Raw genomic sequence first — 19047 nt, 5'->3', positions numbered from 1 at the left:
CATGGTTGATCACTGCTTGCAGCTACCTTCTGAAATGTCACACACATGTTCCGAGGCTCAGCGGATGAGATGGTCAACTTATTTAGCTGTAAGTGGGAGGACTCACATGCTGGAATTCATAAGATAGATGAATGAATGAATGAATGAATGAATGCTGCCTACAGTGGAAGACCTTGGGGTTTCAAATTTCAATGGCGCCCTGTGCGACCACCAAATTTGGTGCCCCTTGCCTCGCGCCTTCCATTCTACATAACAGTTGCGACGCCCCCGATGCTCTGCTCCCAGTGTGACGAAACCATTTGTGCTCCCCTGAATCTGCCTGTGCTGCCCATAGAAAACTAGATGTCAAAGGAACCTGTTCTAGTCTAGCCTTGCTCCAACTAGGCCAACCTCTAGTAGTCTATGTGCAGGGATTTTTGTTGCTGCGTTGAGCTGTTTTGCAGAGGGGAACATTCAACCATAGAAATCCAGGTGGAGTCTGGAATGCAGTTTGCCACCTCATCTGCTATTTGAGACAACTGGGCCCAAAACTGTTTCCCAGGTTGATAGAAATATGAAAGAGATAGGACAGTATTGGTTATTCATGATTAAATTAGTATTCATTTGATTGATTTGATTTCTTTCTCACTCCAGCCTGTGTGCTCAGAGCAGTTTACAGAAAGGCTGTTTCTCCCCCCCCCCCATTTTCAGTGCAGGTGTGAGTTAACAATACATTTAGAACGTTTTTTTATATATATTAATTCAGTATTTATTATGCTATGTTAATTAACAAATATTCTAAATTAACTCACACCTACACTAAAGATTAATATACACTGTGACTTTCATTATAAAGTTCCCTTGGAAGACATTTTTACTTGCACTTAGCTGGAAGGTAGGAAATAATAAATGTGCTTTCCTTTCTCTGGCTCCCTACGTTCAGTTAAAACAAATTGCATTTCTAAGCAGGCACTGCAGGCAAGGTTGAATTGGAAACAGGGATGGCCAGTGTGATGATGTAGCCTACAGCTCCCATAATCTCTTACCATTGACCACACAGGCTGCGGCTGTTGGGAGATGGGGTCCACAACTTCTAGAGAACACTATGGTGCTATCTTTGAATAGAAAGACGCGGGAAGCTTCCTTATGTACTGAATCAGACCCTTGGTCCATCTAGCTCAGCATTGTCTACACTGATGGCAGTGGCTCTCCAGCACTTCAGACTGCGTCCATGACTAGTGCATTCAGAAATGTTGGGAGCCATGGAAACTTGCATTTCCCATGGTCCCAACATCCTTGGACACATTCATGGGTAGCTCAGTTGATTAGAGCATGGTGCTGTTAGCACCAAAGTTGTAGGCTCAATCCCCATAAGGGACAGCTGCATATTCCTGCATTGCAGGGGGCTGGACTAGATGATCCTCATGGTCCCTTTCCAACTCTATAAGTCCATCATTCTAGATGAGCTTTAGCCTTTTTCTTTTGCCAGAAATGGAGCCTTCCCTCCTTTGTCAGTGGCAGTGTAGTGTGCCAAAAAAACATCCATAGCAACTCTTTGGTATCAAAGGTCTGACACACAGAAATGTCATCACGAAGCACCAAGGCTTGAAGACACATCAGGCTGAGTCTGGATACAAGTGGCAGATTGCCCCAAACTGGGTTTGAAATCCTGGACAGGAATTGGGGGGAAGTTGTACAATGCTTCCCATGTAACTCCCAATAATATAGCTGAAGGGGAGGGAACTGTCCAATTTGCAGCTGCAGAAACAATTTGCATAAGCCCTCCATGCGATTTCCTTTTCTAACATGACATCAGAACTGTGGAAACGTATTTCTTCTCCTCTCACTTTTTGGGGGGAACATCTGAAGTTACAATAAGGCTACGGTATGTGTTCCTAGTAGAGCTCCAGTCCTGATTATTATTGCACATGGATGGGTGTTTTGATATAAACTTCAGGACGAGTAAAACCTGGCATTCTTTGATGAAACACGATGTTTCCATTGTGACCTCATGCTTTCTTTACCAGAGAGAAAAGCACATTTCTATGACACAACCTGATCAACATGCAGTCCCAATGGAAAGGACTGGTTTCTTCATTAGATGCTCATTTTGGGAGCACCACTTCACAACTTCAAAAGGAAGAAACTGAACTGTAGGGACTATGCCAAGTGGAAAAAGTATCCTCTCTCGCTTTGAAAGTTCATTACTTTCTGGGTCTTGCAAGAGGGAAAATAGTCTGAACCGATCTGACTTTGCTTTTGCAAAGGTTTCTTATAAGAAACATGCTTAAGACAGAAGACAATCTAATACATGTTTTTTAAAAGGTTGTGGATTTACTAAACAATTCAAAATGGGTTTTATACTAGTCTATGTATGATAGGATTGCCATATACTGTATAAAAAGAGGACAGCTCGAGTCACTGCTACTGAGCCAGGGAAAGAGGTGTGGCGCAGACAACAAACCCAGACATTTCCTTTAAAATGTAAAAATCTGCCTGGATGAGTATGTTGGCCCCCCAAAACAGGACATGTCAGGGTTTTCCCTGACGTATGGCAACTAACATGTGACAGCATGTGAGGGAGGGGAGAGTTGTCTTGCAGCATGCAATTAGTGTAATTGGGGGGGGGGGGTTATGTCTGAACATCCACACACGAGTGCTTGCTCCTTAAGTATTATGGTTATGGTGGAGAGAAAGAGCTCACAAGATGACAAACACAAGCTTAATTTGAGGATGATAATAAGGCTCCCAGGTGGCGCTGTGGGTTAAACCACAGAGTCTAGGGCTTGCTGATCAGAAGGTCGGCGGTTTGAATCCCTGCAACGGGGTGAGCTCCCGTTGCTCAGTCCCAGCTCCTGCCCACCTAGCAGTTTGAAAGCGCACCAAAGTGCAAGTAGATAAATAGGGACCGCTCCGGCGGGAAGGTAAACGGCGTTTCCGTGCGCTGCTCTGGTTCGCCAGAAGCAGCTTTGTCATGCTGGCCACATGACCCGGAAGCTGTCTGCGGACAAACGCCGGCTTCCTCGGCCTATAGAGTGAGATGAGCGCCGCTACTCCCAGAGTCGGACACGACTGGACCTGATGGTCAGGGGCCCCTTTACCTTTAATAAGGCTGCCTGTACAGACCTACCTGGGCACTAAGATCAAGATCAGGGGTCCTCCTGGCTGTGCGACAGGCTGCAGGTATCCCTCCAGGAACAACTAGGAAAAAGGGTCTTTTCTGTGATGCCCCCCCACACTCTGGAATGACCTCTCCACCCCACCCCCCAGAAACAGGACATGAACTGACTTGGGTACAATTTCAGTGCATACCTAAAAGCTCTCTTGTTCACCCGTGGCCCTGATGCTGTAGAATTTTAAGTAATTTTCCTGATTGGTTCATTCAACTTGAGTTTAATTTTATTGGCATATTTTGCATTGCACTTTATGATATTACTGTACAGCACGGTGCAATGCCCACACAACAGGCAGTATTCTAGCATATTAATAAATAAACGATAAAGCATGTTCTAAGTTAATTGTTGCATGCTTCTGTTTTCGGCCATTTTATATGGTGGGGAAACGGTCACATATTAGGGATACTTGAGGTATCCAGTCTTTGCAAATTCCAGTGCTAACTGACCTGATCCAAACATATCAGAGTAATTTGGAGATTGCAGTGTAGCTAGCCATCAGATTTCTCACTTCTATGAGTGTTGTGGCATAGTTCTTGGCTCAAAAAGTATCAAAATCCATGAAGAAATGCATATTTTAAGAAAAAATACATTTTTGGCATACATAAAGGTAAAGGGGACCCCTGACCATTAGGTCCAGTCGTGACCGACTCTGGGGTTGCGCGCTCATCTCGCATTATTGGCCGAGGGAGCCGGCGTATAGCTTCCAGGTCATGTGGCCAGCATGACAAATCTGCTTCTGGCAAACCAGAGCAGCACATGGAAACGCCGTTTACCTTCCCGCTGTAGTGGTTCCTATTTATCTACTTGCATTTTGACGTACTTTCGAACTGCTAGGTTGGCAGGAGCTGGGACCGAGCAACGGGAGCTCACCCCGTCACAGGGATTCGAACCGCTGACCTTCTGATCAGCAAGCCCTAGGCTCAGTGGTTTAACCACAGCGCCACCTGGGTCCCTTGGCATACATATTGGAATGCAATTTTTAGTGCAGTTTTGAAATGATGATGATGATGATGATGATGACAGGTTAATATGGAAATCAGCCATGAGAGACTTATGAGTGAAGATGTGCAGAAGTTACACAGGCTTGAAAAAGACTGAACCATCCATCACCCTAGGTGGAGAAACAGCTGCTGTATCTGTCTATGGCAGCCTTTTCCAAACTGGTGCCCTCCCACATGGTTGGACTACAACTCCCATCAGCCCCTGCCAGCATCAGGAATGATCAGGGATGATGGGAGTTGTAGTTCAAAACATCTGGCCAGCAGTAGCTTGGGGGAATGTAAGGATACATAACGAGTAACAGCAAAGGGCAACATGCGCCTATGGTATATCCCTGTCACTTTAATTACATACCAGCAATTTTACAGACTTCTTCCAATGTTCTGGTTTGCCTCTTGTAATATCTTCTGTACTGACCATATTTGGGGGGGGGGGAGTTGCAAATAGCAGATGCTACTGAATTTTGGAAATGTTTGGAATTAGCAATGGATTTGGGTTCTGGCTGAATCAGGACTGGGCTGCCACATTACACATATTTATGAATAAAGTCATAAAGCATGCAAAGTCCTAGATAACAGAAAAGACAGAAGGCAGACTTTTGTAAGACCAAACAAAAATTAGATAAAAACTGATGGGATTCACCTATTCATATTTGCCACAGACTTTAGGCAAGTTTCTGAAAGAGGGGCCCTTCCAGCCGATTGCCTCCATGCTATTCCAGGTGGCACAACTCTGAGGCAAAATCCTTATCACGTTAAATAATTTTGAGGTAAAGCTGCATTGAAGAGGTCAGTTCTCAAGGACTGTACCAAAATCAATGGTTACTGGAATATTTATGAGTTTCATTACTCTAATTGCCCCCGGGAAACACACTAAAATGCTTTCCTAACTAGAAAGTTTATTATCTCTACAGATTTCAGCCCTGCAGGTATAGCTAAATCCTGCATGCCAGACATGAAAATGGTGCCTCATACAATCTGTGTCTCAAAGAAAGCATAGATTTAGCAAGTCAGCAAGTCTTTGGAGGAAAAAAGGGGGGGCAAATTAGCATAGTAAAAAAATAAAATAAAATGATGCACAGAGTTCCTCAAGAGAGTATGGCTAGGCTTCGCTTGGATCTTCTCTTCTAAAAACTATTTCATTTAAAAGCATCTCTTTTATTTCTTTTGCATAATCCTTGCAGCTGGGACCTGGCCAAAACAAATGCAGCAGAGCTCCCATTTGGGAGCAATTTCTCCATCTCCAGTCAGGCTGTGAGATTTATGAGGCTGTGGGATACCATTCCAAGCAAAGAACTGAAGGGCCTTTGCTATGAGGCCTTTTCGAAGCAGACTGCTCACGAGAATATATTCTTGGGGAACAATCCAACTTTGAGAAGGCCAGGAGGGTACATGACTAAATAGGTCTCCCCCCCCCCCCCGGCACATCTCCAGCTTCTGAAATGTGATTTGTCTGGACACAGTTCAGCGCATTTGAGTTTACAGTGCAGAGGGAATATTTACAAAAGTCAATGTTGAGATTTTTCCCCGAGAGAAGCTTCTAAGGGAGAGAGAGGCTCACAGTCATTCAAAAGACTATTACAGTGGTACCTCTGGTTAAGAACTTAATTCATTCTGGAGGTCCGTTCTTCACCTGAAACTGTTCTTAACCTGAAGCACCACTTTAGCTAATGGGGCCTCCCGCTGTCGCCACACCACTGGAGCATGATTTCTGTTCTCAACCTGAAGCAAAGTTCTTAACCCGAGGTACTATTTCTGGGTTAGCGGAGTCTGTAACGTGAAGTGTTTGTAACCCAGGTCAGGGCCGTCTTGAGTCTATCTGGCGCCGTGGTGCAGGGATCCCTCGGGTGCCCCCCCCACCCTTCCCTCCCTTCCACCGCCTCGATGGAGCGCAACAGGAGGTCCCCAGCCTGGGAATCCAGCCGCCGTCTCTTCCCTCCGGCCCCAAAGACAGGCTCATGCACCCACTTGGGTGAGCCCCTGCGCGCTCCTTGGAGAGGTTACCTGGCCCGGAGCACAAACGAGGCCACTGCACCGCTCCTCCTCCCGGGCAGACGAAGATCGCTGAGCCGGAGGCGGCAACGGCGGCGGTGGCAACGGCAGAAATGGAGGCAGGGACGCTGCCGCCTGTCTGCCTGCTTGGCCAAAGCGGCTGTGCGCCACTGCCGCCTAGGGAGCCCTGGCTGCCACGCCGACAGGAGGCTCGCGGCCGGCTTCCCCGCAACAGCACCCGCAGCCCAAGAAGAGGCGGGCGAGAGCGGCGCTGCCGGCAGGGCTTGAGGGGGGCTCCTTCCGCAGGGAGGAGGTTCTGGGCACGGCATGGTGGAGGCGCCCTCCAGAACGTGGCGCCATGGCACCTTGCGCCAGTAGCCTCTATGGCTAAGACGCCCCTGTCCGAGGTACCACTGTATTATGAGGAGGACTCCTTTTAACCTGGAAAAGTATGGTGTGCTGCACTGCTGCCGTACTATAAATGAGATAAAGAGGGCAGGATGGCGCAGTCCTCATTCTGTGCACCAAATCTTACTTCAGCACAGGTGATGAAGCAGAGTTCTCCACTACACCCTAGACCAGTGTTTCTCAACCAGTGTGCCTCCAGATGTTTTGGGACTACAACTCCCATCATCCCTGACCACTGGTCTTGCTAGCTAGGGATGATGGGAGTTGTAGTCCCAAAACATCTGGAGGCACACTGGTTGAGAAACACTGCCCTAGACCAGCAAGCTGGCTTGGGGGCTGCAGGACAGATCACATGGCACAAAATTTCTTGCCTTTTTGCACCTCAGAATTTGCCACCTGAGGCAGATACCTCAGTCTGTCTCATGGAAAGGCCAATCCTGCTACTAATCTGTTGACCGATATGATAGCTAAAAAAAAATGCCTGCTAGTTGGACACCCCTCTTGCATCCTGCCCTTACTGAGGTCTGAAGGCACAGTCAGACCCTCCAAGTGTCCGGATTTTCCAAGGACAGTCCCAGAATTACAGAAGCCATCCTGGTTTCTGATTTGATCCCAGAATGTCCCGGTTTTCCTTTCTCCTCCCCTCCTTGTCTCAGAGAACAATTAAAAATGGTGGGTGTGTATGTGCAAAAACGGAGTCCTGTTTATACTGAAAATAAAATTCCTGCACCAAATGAAGGAAACGGTGACACTGGCATACAAAGCGCTTCCTATAATTTGGCAGGAAATGATAACTAATCCACTTTAAATTATTTCACTATAATGTGTCAGCAGCCAGCCATTTTTAAGGAAACATGTGGTGTGTTTATTCTTTTATTTTAAAGGGAGCTTTACACTGTCTACTCAGAAGTAAATCCTACTGTATTCAATATAAAATAAATAAAATAAAATAAAATAAAAACATAGCAATGGTTATCCTGAATTCCTTGTCAAACCAGAATTTCTCTGGTTTATGCAGTGATGTTTGAAAAGTACATAGATCTGCACCAAATTTTTGGCAGCTTAATGAGGCAGAAACTTAATTCTCAGTGTGACAGCTTGTCATTAGCAAGAATTTTTCTATACTCACTTTTTTCTTGTTTATTAATAGTCAAATAATAATTTTATAAATCAATATCACTCAATACTTCCTCAATTAGTATTACACGAAGCCTTCAGATCATGTCAATCAGATTCACACATCACATAGATGTACAGAAGCACAAGTGGCCATGCTTATAATTTCCATGCATCAGCTGTAAGGTGTAAAGCGAAGACACATCAATCTAGTGAGATTCATAAGCCTCAGGTGATTCTAGAGTTTATTAATGTTCCCGCAAGGGGACCATCAATCCCACTCTGTGCATTAATGCGGAAGTAAATATTTGGCTTGTGGGCTCTAGGACTCTTAGTATATTAGCCCCTTAGTATACCATCTCAGTTAACCACTATAATGGCTCGTATGGGGAATGGCCATAGTTTATTGGTAGTGCCTATTCTTTGCTTGTTGAAGATCCCAGCTGCAATCCTGACAACTCTAGTTTGGACTTGGGAAAACCCCTGTCTGAAAGCTCCAGAAGATGGCTAGCAGAACTGAGCTAGACCAACAGTCTGGCCTTTCTATGAGGCAGCAATCAATGTTCCTTGTTGGCATTCTTTACTATATGAAGCACAGGCCTCTTTCTCATTTCCTCCCTCATTCTTCATCTGTAAAGACCCTTCTCCATCACCAACAACATCTTCCTTGCCTTTCACCTTCTTTCCACACTATGAGGACCTCATGGTCTTCTAAGGGTATAGCGCTCGCACACTGACCAAGCAAAGGGATAGCCAAGGCCAACTCCTTCAGATGTGGTGGTATTCACAAGGGCTTTTTTTCCCTTTTTGATGAAGATTGCCCCAATGAAAGTCTAAGCCAATGGGTTTTCCAGTGCATTCTCTGTCACTACCATAGTCACTGTATAGAAAGCCCTCACCTGGACACAGACTGTACCAATTGCTGCATGTGTGCAGCTCAGTCAACTCAGCTGGTGAGTGCCAACAGGATTGCAGTCTTGGGAAGATCAGAATTGCACATTCGAGCTGCAAAATTTGACCCCTGTGGCTGTGTACTAGGCCAGAGCAAGCAAGAGCACTGAAGGCTGAAACATTGCTGCATGAGTAGGTGCGGCAACCCCCAACACGAAGTGGGATGTTTCTATGCCTGCCAAGCAGTGGCGGTAGCAATGTGTCTGTTTGAAGATGTCAGAAAATGCTAAGGGACATTTGGGGGAAGTCAGAATGCCTTGAATGAGGCATTCACTGCCCCATGGCAAAATCCAAAAGCAGAGCCCTGCTCTCTTGGCTGGTTGGGAGATGCATTCTACAAAAAAAGCTGGGATATACATATCTGCATATATAGAGAAGGTGGGGGAGAGAAATCTTATTCTTGTTGGTGACTGCTGGGCCCTCCTATATATTCACAACACATGAAACTCAAGTTCTGTTATGATTTAGGGGAAAGCAAGCCTCTCATTCCTCATGTGGCAGATATATATTAAACAGAGCATGCCTTTTGAGATATGGAACTACAATTATGGCTGAGGAGGAGGAAAGCACTTACACTTCTTGTTAGCCCTTCCAAGCCACCACAAATTTCTGTTCAAGCAATCTGTGGCCATTTGTGCAATTGAAGTAATACAGGATCCAGAGCCTGGCGAGCTCTTGCTCCCAGTTCTTCAAAATGCACCATGGAAATTACGGAAGTTTCATGGACATTGTGCTCCGTTCCAGCCTCGCTGCATTCAGAGGGGCAGGACATAGCCACAACCTACAGCAGTGCAGCAAGAGAATAAAGGTCCCGTTGCCATAGTGCCAATGGCTGCTTATGTGTTAGAGGTGGACTGAGGTCAGATCCAAGCATAAAGGCACTAATTGTGGCAACCCCATCCTATCTTATTCTGAGGTCAAGTATGCATGCTCCCAGCCACCCACTGCCTCATGTTGCTCACTGGAAAGGATCCAAGCTCTCTTCCCTCTCAACAGCAGTGGCTAATATCTACCCATCTCAGCACCTCACAGGCCACTTCTAATTTCTGCCTGATGTGTTGAAATTCATACTGGGAAAAAGTGAAGGATCAGTTTTGAATCTCTCGAGACAAATACTCATTATAATTTATGGCTAGGCACCTGGAAAACACAAGCACGTAACCTTCTAAACAAGAGTGGTTAAGTACAGTCGTACCTTGAAAGTTGAACAGAATTCATTCCGGAAGTCTGTTTGACTTCCAAAGCATTTGAAAACCAAAGTGCGGCATTTGAAAACCAAAGTGCGGCTTCCGATTGGCTGCAGGAAGCTCCTGCAGCCAATTGGAAGCTGCAGAAGCCCCGTCAGACGTTTGGCTTCCAAAAGAACGTTAGAAAACTGGAACAGTCACTTCCGGGTTTCGATCGTTCAGGAGCCAAAACGTTCAAGAACCAAGCTGTTCGAAAACCAAGGTATGACTGTACTGTATGGGAAGCCATGGAAGCCACTGTCAGAATGCAAAAGCTTTCAGAAAGGTGGTTCTAAGGTGGTCATGGGCATAGTTGAATAAACATTCTTGTAAAAACCTTCCACTAGGACTCGCCAGTCTGGCCTTCACAGTGTGGGGGACATAGCGCAAAGCATGTCGCATGCATGATGTCACACACGTGTGACACGCGACACACACACACACACAATCAATCTTGGTGGCATCCCAGTGCCTCTGTCTAGGGAATGAGGATAGTGAATGTACAGCTACTTTAGCTAAATAAAAAAAAAGGTATTACTCTAGATTAAATGTCTTTAGTGATATAGGTGAACAGAACCGTACTCCTTAATGGAAATGGTGATGTATCACTGTTCTCTTAGAAACAATCTATAGAAAGAAATGTTAAAACATGTGTCTGAGCATTTGAGACAGATGGCTAAGTACGTGTATTAGTAAGGTAGGCATTATCTTTCACTGTAAACAAACTCTCTGATAGCATGAACCCAGCATACCAGTTAAATGCACAATAAATCTATTAGAACATGACTCATTACTCACCTCATCAACCTGAGGTTCCTGAGCTTGAGGAGCATTGGGCACAGGGGAACCGCAGTCTGGGCTATAATGTTCACAATAGTCATAGGCTGCTCTGGGATCGCCGACAATCAACAGCTGCTGAATATCACCCTGCCGGGAAACATAAGAAGATTATAAATTAGCAACTCTTGCAGGTCATCGGGAGTAATGAAAAGGAATCCTTCTTTGCAAAACAAGCCTGGTTAAGTAAGATGCATTGAACAGAGGTTTAATTATTCTGCAGAGCCCATTAATTTATCAGAGTAATTTATATTTGTCTATTATGGCTTCAACATGACTTGTTAATGGGTTTCGTTGTGTACAAATAGGTGTTTTATTGGGAGGTGAAATCATTTTGTGGCAAGAGCCAAATGTTTAAGCCTTTATGTACATAGTGGTTGTACGCAGGCTGCCGCTGTCTCCTTGTGATTTGATAAGTGGTAACAATGCCACTCATATATTATCAGACAACTGGGATAAGAGAGAGGCGAGGCGTTTTTGATGGCTGACTCTTTGGACATGGAGAGAGTTTCAATTTTAAGCAATTACATTTTTTAAGTATTCAAACTGGATTTTTAAATAAACTGTAACAGCATATTTAATATCTGACGGCATGACTCCACCCAAGTCAGGCACATCAAACAGCACATTCCTATATATGCCTACTCAGAAATAAGGCCTACTGAGTTCAGTGGGGCTCCCTCCCAGATAAGTGGTTAAATGAACAATGCCTAAATCCCACTAACTTAGGGTTACCAGATGTCCCCATTTCCCGGGGACAGTCCCTGGATTTGCGAAAAAGTACCTGGACAAATTCCATCCCCGGAATGTCCCCGGATTTCATTTAATGTCCCTGGGAAACGCAGCAGTGGCAGTCTCAGCAGCCCGGAGCAGTTGGCTCTGGCTGGCTTCAGGAGCTGCTCGGAAGTCCCCATATGATGGTGGTGCAGGGGCTCTAAGATGCAGCTTCCACGCTGCCCCCACCTTCCCTGACCCCAGCAACTAAGCCGTGAAGGGAGGCTTCACGCTGCCTATCAGAGCTTGCGTGCAAGCAGGAGGGGGCAGGGATCTCTCAGCTAGGCAACGGGAAGCCTCCCTTCCCAGATGAGGGATCCCCACCCCCTCCTGCTTGCATGCAAGTAGGAATGGGGTTGGGGCTGCTCCGATGGGAAGGGAGGCATCGCGCTGCCTGAGTGATCCCTGCCCCCTGCCCGCCTTCCATGCCTGACCCACCGCGCACCGCTTCCCCACCACCACCACTGAAAAACCAACAACTCAGGGGCTGCCCAGGCTCATGGAGAAAGGAGATAGAAGCCTCGGAGGAAGGGGAAACGTGGCGGTTGAGGTCAAGGCAGCAGCCACCCCTCTGCCACCACAATCACTGCAGCATCAATGTCCCGAACATTTGTTTGTATGTTTATAGTGTCCCCGGATTCATTGGAAAAAAAAATCTGGTAACCTTACACTAACTTCAAGGAGAAACAGTTATGTATATCCACCAGAAAGAAAGAAAAAGTTAACACCAAACCATTTTGATTAGAACAATTAAACACATGCTTCTGTTCTTCCTGTTAAAATCGGTTGGCTTTACTTGAGTTGAAACATATTCTTATTTTGGAGAAACAGCAAATAACAAGTAACAATATAATACACACACAAAATGAAATTAGAAAGTGAAAAGAATGGAAAAGAAATGGCTAAATATTACAGTTTTCCAGGCAAGGAAAATGAGTACTGTACAGGAAAGGAAAATGAGTACTGTGGAGGGGTTGTGTTCCTGACCCATGTGTGCATCTGCAGAGCACATACAATGCCCTGTTCCTTCCCCTTTTCTGGTCCAGTATTTTGAATTGAAATATTTTTAACTGAAAGCATACAAAAACCTCCCAATCCTGTTGAAAAGAAGCAAACGCTTTCAATCCCTCATTTTCAGGGATTTTGACTATATATCACAGCAGCAAAAATTTATTCAGGGTGTGCTCACAAGTTGTTGTTGTTGTTTTTTCCCATTTCAAAGAAGGAAGGGGGCAGGATGGCAAATAAGGACAAGGTAAAGCTCAGAAAACAGCCATAATAAGAGAAGTCAGTAAGTCAAAGCAGGAGAATTTTGCTGCAGAGAAAAAGACCTGTGCCAAGCGAACAAGTGGTAGGGCTGAGGGCAGGATGACTCTCCCTCCTCCTCGTTTGTGCACCCCAAACGTAGCTCCTGATCCCCATATATATAAATATCTCAGATGGCAACAAAGCCATGAGAAAGAGACAGATGCAGGCAGAAGAAAAAGGCTCTGCAGCTTTGCCTGTGGAGAAGGGAATCTCCTCCTCCCTTGCTACAATAGCTGGAGAGAATCACCCCACTGCCACTTCCAGAGCCAGAGCCAGAGGCAGACAGAAGTTGCAGATCTATTTCATATCCATTCCAGCATTTTTCTTCTGCCTCCCTCCCTCCCCCCCTCTCCCCTCCCCATCTGATTGGTTCCCTTGATACTTGATTTTTTTTGAAACATTAGGATGTGCCTGGGCACACATATGATGCCCAGTGTTGTACACCATGTACAATCCCACTCTCCCCACCCACCTTACCATCAATTCCATATCTTGTTCATTGGTGTGCTTTAATCCGTAGTGAGTCAGCCACCCTATCTGTGTGCCAGAACCTGTGATCGTAGTAATAGCTGCCAATATGCCACATGCAAAGCACACTTCACATTAACCTTTCTCTGTGTGGTCATGTAGCCATCATGTGAAGGAATTTAGACATGCACACCTGCCCTCTGAGGTCTCAAGATTGGATGACCCTTGGGTCCCTTCCAATTCTACAACTCTGTGATTTTATGATAAATCAAAATTAAATCATAAAGCAAGGCAGGGACTGCATCACTGTCAACAACTGGCTTCAGAGCATTAAGTTCACTGTTGAACTGTGGCCACAACAGCAGCCAACCACCTATCACAAATTAGGCTAGAGAAAGAGAATAATTTTTAAGAGAGCTGGAAGTAGTTTTGCTTGCAATGGTGTACAGAAATCCAACATTTTGAATCGAAATGTTGCTTAAAGGGAGTGGAGATAGGATGTATGCAGACACCAGAAGGAATAATCCCTCTCTCAACCTGCTTTCAACACCCTTTTAAAAAGTCGCGATAATGACTGACGCTTCCCCTGCATGTTGTGGGAATATTAATGAAATTTTTACTTGCATATTAAAAAAACAGACTTAGCTTCGCTACAACACCAGAAAAGCAATGAAGAAATCAACCCCTGGGCTATTATTATGATTTGTTCTGTATTTAATCCTCTTGTTAATCGAGCGCATAGAAGACTAATGCTTTAATCTTATTTTACTTACACTGGTGCAATTGACTCACAGTTATTCCTATTACCCTTTCCCCCATTCGGATGTTTTATAATCTAATAATCATCCAGAAGCAACAGACAGTCCTTTACAGTCACGCTTAAGATTCCTTGACTTTAATTATGTTTGCTTATGAATACTGCTTCGGCTGTTCCAAAGTGATGACTTTTAACACGATCATTCTTCCCCCCGCCCTTTCCTTCACATTCACATACAGCTTCAGAAATATACATGAACTGAACTGGAAAAGCTACAAGCCTCTGCTTGAACATTTTCTCCCTCTCTCCCTCTTTTGAAAGGAGGAGGAGGTGGGGAAGGGGGTTGGAAGTTGCCATTACTGCCCTTTCTTTTTCGAGCTGCTTGAATTTTTATTCATTGGGAACTAATCTGAAATTCCTAGGGGGCACGCTTCAGGATACATCACTCTGCTAGCATTTAAGCTGGCATGTAAAGTGTGCGCAACCCTAGGTGCAGGTTCACGCACGCATTCTCATCCCTCAGTAGCAACAGGGAAGTTCGCTCAAAGCCCCTCCTGCGCCGAGAGACTCTTGCTACACCTGGACCAATGTGGGGCCCTTTCCTGACAAAATGTGTAGCTGGTGGGGTTGCAGCTGTACAGTGTGGCCCACTCACATTCCTCCAGCTCATGGAGGAGTCTGAATGAATTCCCTTCATTACGCCAAGCGATGGTGCCCACAGCAAAGAGGCAGTCACAAAAATAACGCCACCGGCAGAACTCCATACCCTCCAACAGTCTTCAGATGAAAACAGGGGCATGTCTCACTCGCCCTCGACAACTGGCCCTCCTTGACACCCCACCCCATTTTTTTGTCCCCCACCCACAGAGCATTCCATATCAGAAGAAGGGTGAGTAGCACAACCACTTCACCAAGGTGACGCAGCACACACAGTGCCAGATTTACATATAATAAGCTAAGCAAGCTATAGCTTAGGGCCCCACTCTCTTAGGGGCCCCCAAAAAATGTAAAGAGAAAAAACAACTGGATGTACATTTCCAAAATATAAGATAAAAAAACAAATAAAATAAAATCTATATACAGCAACAGTGTTTTGTGTTGTGTAGGCTCCTGTGATGTACGTCATGGGCCCCGCCTGCTAGCCTGCTCCCTAAAATATCACTGGCTTGCTCATTTCTATATATAGGGTGCCTACATTCTGCATGTGAAAATGGCTTTAGATACCTATTAGGTCAATAAATTACTATATAGCATATATTCAACAACAAAAAACAGTGACAATTTGTTGTTGACGAAGGACAGCTGGACATATAAAGGGCCCCATTACCTTCAGTAGCTGAGGGCCTCATCAAACCTAAATCCGGCCCTGAGCGCACACACCCTCCACCGGTCCTGAGAGAACGCTTTAATCCCGATTTTATCTTATTCTTTGGTAGATTTACAAAAAAGGAAAACACACACCGATAAATAATTTTTAGAAAGGGCCAAGTTTAGACATGGATGCACAAAGCATTAAAAAGTGGGGGGGGGATCAAGACTGGTTGCACTCTGCTCCCTTTCATCCTGCCCTGAGAGGCCTTGCCCGCAGCATCTCTGGTCAGGATGAAAGGGAGCAGGGCTGAGCTTCAGCAGCCACAACCTCTCCTCCTCCTTGCCCACTCTGCAGCAGCCACTACAAGCTTTCCAAGGGAGCGGTGGCCATGTAGAGACCACAGAGAGGCCAGAAGATGCTTCTTCACAGCCGCTCAGGGCAAGTGCCAACTTACCCTCCTTACTCCTCCCTGAGCTTGGCAGTGGCAGCACTGGTGGGGGAAATAGGGACATTCCGAGATCAAATCAGAAGCCAGGAAAGCTTTCATAATTCTGGGATTGTCCCTGGAAAATCAGGTCACTTGGAGGGTACGGAACTTCCACATTGTCAGGCTCCATACCCTCCAACATTTGTCTGATGAAAACAGGGGCATCCTATTCCATAATAAAAATAATAAGAACGTTTCTACCTCACCCATCTGACCGGATTGCCACTCTGGGTGGTTTCCAGCATATATAAAACACAATTAAACATTTAAAAACACTTCCAATTCAGAGCTAGCTTCAGATGGCTCAGGTAACTCCACACCCTCCAACATTTCTCTGATGAAAACAGTAACCCTACCATACCCTCCAACTGTTCTCCGATGAAAATAGGGATGTCCTAAGGAAAAGCGGAATATCTGGGGTCAAATCAGAAACCAGGATGGCATTTAGAAATCAGGGACGTCTCTGGAAAATAGGGACACTTGGAGGGTCTGAGGCTCCTGGTCTATATTCCTCTGCCCCATGCGGACAGCTGCTTTAGACTTTTCAGCACAACTATATCCATAATGCTGCACAAACACCAGGGCCCCTCGCGCTCCATCAGGAAGGGCCAGGCGCAGCAGGCAGCCGGAGAGCATGGCGCGACAGGCAGGGACGCTGCAAATGAGGTGCCGCGGAGCATTGTGGGGCAGCACTGTCTGTGCTTGCTGTGACTTGAAGGAGTGTGAGCGGAAGGTGGGCCAGGGCCAGGTTTCCCTCCACGAAAGCAGCTCCGCTGCTGCTGCCACCTCGCTTCAGCCACCGCTGCCGGGAAAGGAGTGAAGTGGGCGAGGCGGAGGCGCGGGCGGCTCCGTGTGCCTCCTTGATGCGCCCCCTACTGGGCGGGCACCCTGGCACACCGCGCCAGTCAGCACAATGGGAAGGACGGCGCTGACAAACACAGTCTCTTAATTTGTGTGTTAATGCCTTTGCGTGTTAATGCGTGTTAAGGCCATATAGACGTATGGACTAGACCTGCTTGCCCAGCACCATCCACTCTTTGTGCATTCAGTCAACAAGTGAGGCAGTTCTATGCTCATATTAGTGTCCACACCAAGGGTTTCAGAAGATTACAATATCGTCGAAAAGTGCATTTATTTCAGTAATGCAATTTAAAAGGTGCATGACATGCAAAGCAAGATATGTCAAGCCTTTATTTGTTGTAATTGTTTATTTTTGTATTATTGTAACTATTTGTTTTATTACTGTGGAATTTCCAAAAGAAAACATTCGTAAAAATTAAAAGAAAAATAAAAAAAAGTTGCATTACTGTAATAAATGCACTTTTCAACGCTATTCTAATTTTCCGAGTTACACCTTTCTCTGTTACTATAAACAAGGCTGTGTACAAGCTGAACAAACAACAAAATAGACAGCAAAGATCAAACACATAATAGCAATCTGATCCGATACAAAAAAAAGTCACCGTAACTTTAAAATAAACGACTTTTATCAAATAAAGCAATATAATCCATTAGACTAACTATAATAGTAAGCAGTAAATATATAATATAATAGTAAGTATAATAGTAAGCAGGTGGCGCTGTGGTTAAACCACTGAGCCTAGGGCTTGCTGATCAGAAGGTCGGCGGTTCAAATCCCTGTGACGGGGTGAGCTCCCGTTGCTTGGTCCCAGCTCCTGCCAACCTAGCAGTTCGAAAGCATGTCAAAGTGCAAGTAGATAAATAGGAACTACTACAGCGGGAAGGTAAACGGCGTTTCCATGTGCTGCTCTGGTTTGCCAGAAGCGGCTTTGTCATGCTGGCCACATGACCTGGAAGCTATACACTGGCTCCCTCGGCCAATAATGCGAGATGAGCGCGCAACCCCAGAGTTGGTCACAACTGGACCTAATGGTCAGGAGTCCCTTTACCTTTACCTTTAAAATTAAATACCAGCAAATAATAATTAACATCTATGTCCTTCCCCACTTCATTGAACTGCCTCAAATATAACCCTGCAAACTAGTTTAAAAAATTCCTTTAAAACAACTACTTGCTGAGCCTTGAAATATATGTTAAACTGAAAGTGTAAGTCTCTCTCTATATATATTACCGCTCTCTCTATGTATTCATTATTCTGGAATATTTCTCCTGGAATTTGGGTGTTTCACTTATTTTTCTTACAAAGAACAGGGATAGCCAAAGCGGTGGCCTCCAGAAGTTGCTGACCTTCAGATGTTGTCCTATCAGACCCAGGCAGTATCGCCAATGTTTAGAGATGGTGGGAATTGCAATTCAAAACATCTAGAAGGCACTATGTTGGCTATGCCTGTTCTAACATGATAAAAGGCTGCCTTTCAAAATACATGGAATCTACATCAAACAGAATCTCCTGGGTGGAACCACAAAAGTGTTGAGCCTGGATAGCTCAGTCAGTAGAGTGTGAGATTCTTAATCCCAGCGTTGTGGGTTCGAGCCCCACATGGGGTGAAAGATACCTGCATTGCCAGGGGGTTGGACTAGATGACCCTCATGGTCCCTGATTCTATTATTCCTACCAGCGATACCAGCAACTACTAGCAATTAGTAAATTTATCAGATGGATTGACTGAGAACTATTCAGGTTTACTAATATTTAACTAAGCAGCTGCTGCGTTTCTTAAAAATAAATACGTCTTTTTTTTTTTAAAAAAAAAGTAGTTATAAAAGCTGTAGCTGGAAAATGCTGCGTGTGAGAGAAGGAGAGATGCCTTCTCTTAAGATGATGTCTGCTGTGACTGGAGCTGTTACTCACACCACCCAATCAAGGCCCCAATAATAAATTGGCATGCCTGCTTACGTGCAGGTTGAGTTTTCTAAAAAGCCTTGAGGGACGTTTCAAGTGATTGATCTGTAGTTTAAAATGCCAGATTAGCTATCCTTCCCTGCTTCCTCAAAGCACAAACAAATTCTGAGCTAGGGGAAGGGGTAGTAGGCAGCCGAGGGCTTCCTCAACACAGGAATGGCCAGATGGGAACTTCTCCTTGAGAGCAAATGAAGGACAGAAGGTCTTTCCCAACAGGGATTAGGAGGGGGGGGGGGGCTTGACTACACCCAGTTTGCACATTTGAGCCTCCCCACATCAAATAATTGCTCTCCCACCTTCTGCAGAACTATTTTTTTCCCTCTCCTGTAAAAATATTTACAGCTTTTATGAACTGGCTGACGTTTCCTTAACTAATTAACAGTATGACTAAAGATGCAAGACATCTCTCTTTGCAAGAGATCCATTTGATTCAG

The 19047-nt window shown here is 45.2% G+C and overlaps 1 protein-coding gene across 2 annotated transcripts in view; it reads right to left on the bottom strand.

The window, feature by feature from the left end:
• COL11A1 (collagen type XI alpha 1 chain) overlaps positions 1-19047 on the bottom strand; it is a 248703-nt gene that overhangs the window by 165161 nt on the left and 64495 nt on the right. For both annotated transcript variants that reach the window (XM_035122972.3, XM_035122973.3), the window contains exon 5: positions 10645-10773. In XM_035122972.3, coding sequence (XP_034978863.3) covers positions 10645-10773 — 129 coding nt within the window. The remainder of the gene's footprint in view (positions 1-10644; positions 10774-19047) is intronic.

This window comes from Zootoca vivipara, chromosome 7 (genome assembly GCF_965207765.1).
Source record: "Zootoca vivipara chromosome 7, rZooViv2.hap1.1, whole genome shotgun sequence".
NCBI lineage: Eukaryota > Metazoa > Chordata > Lepidosauria > Squamata > Lacertidae > Zootoca > Zootoca vivipara.
This window is presented reverse-complemented; position numbering and strand designations above follow the sequence as displayed.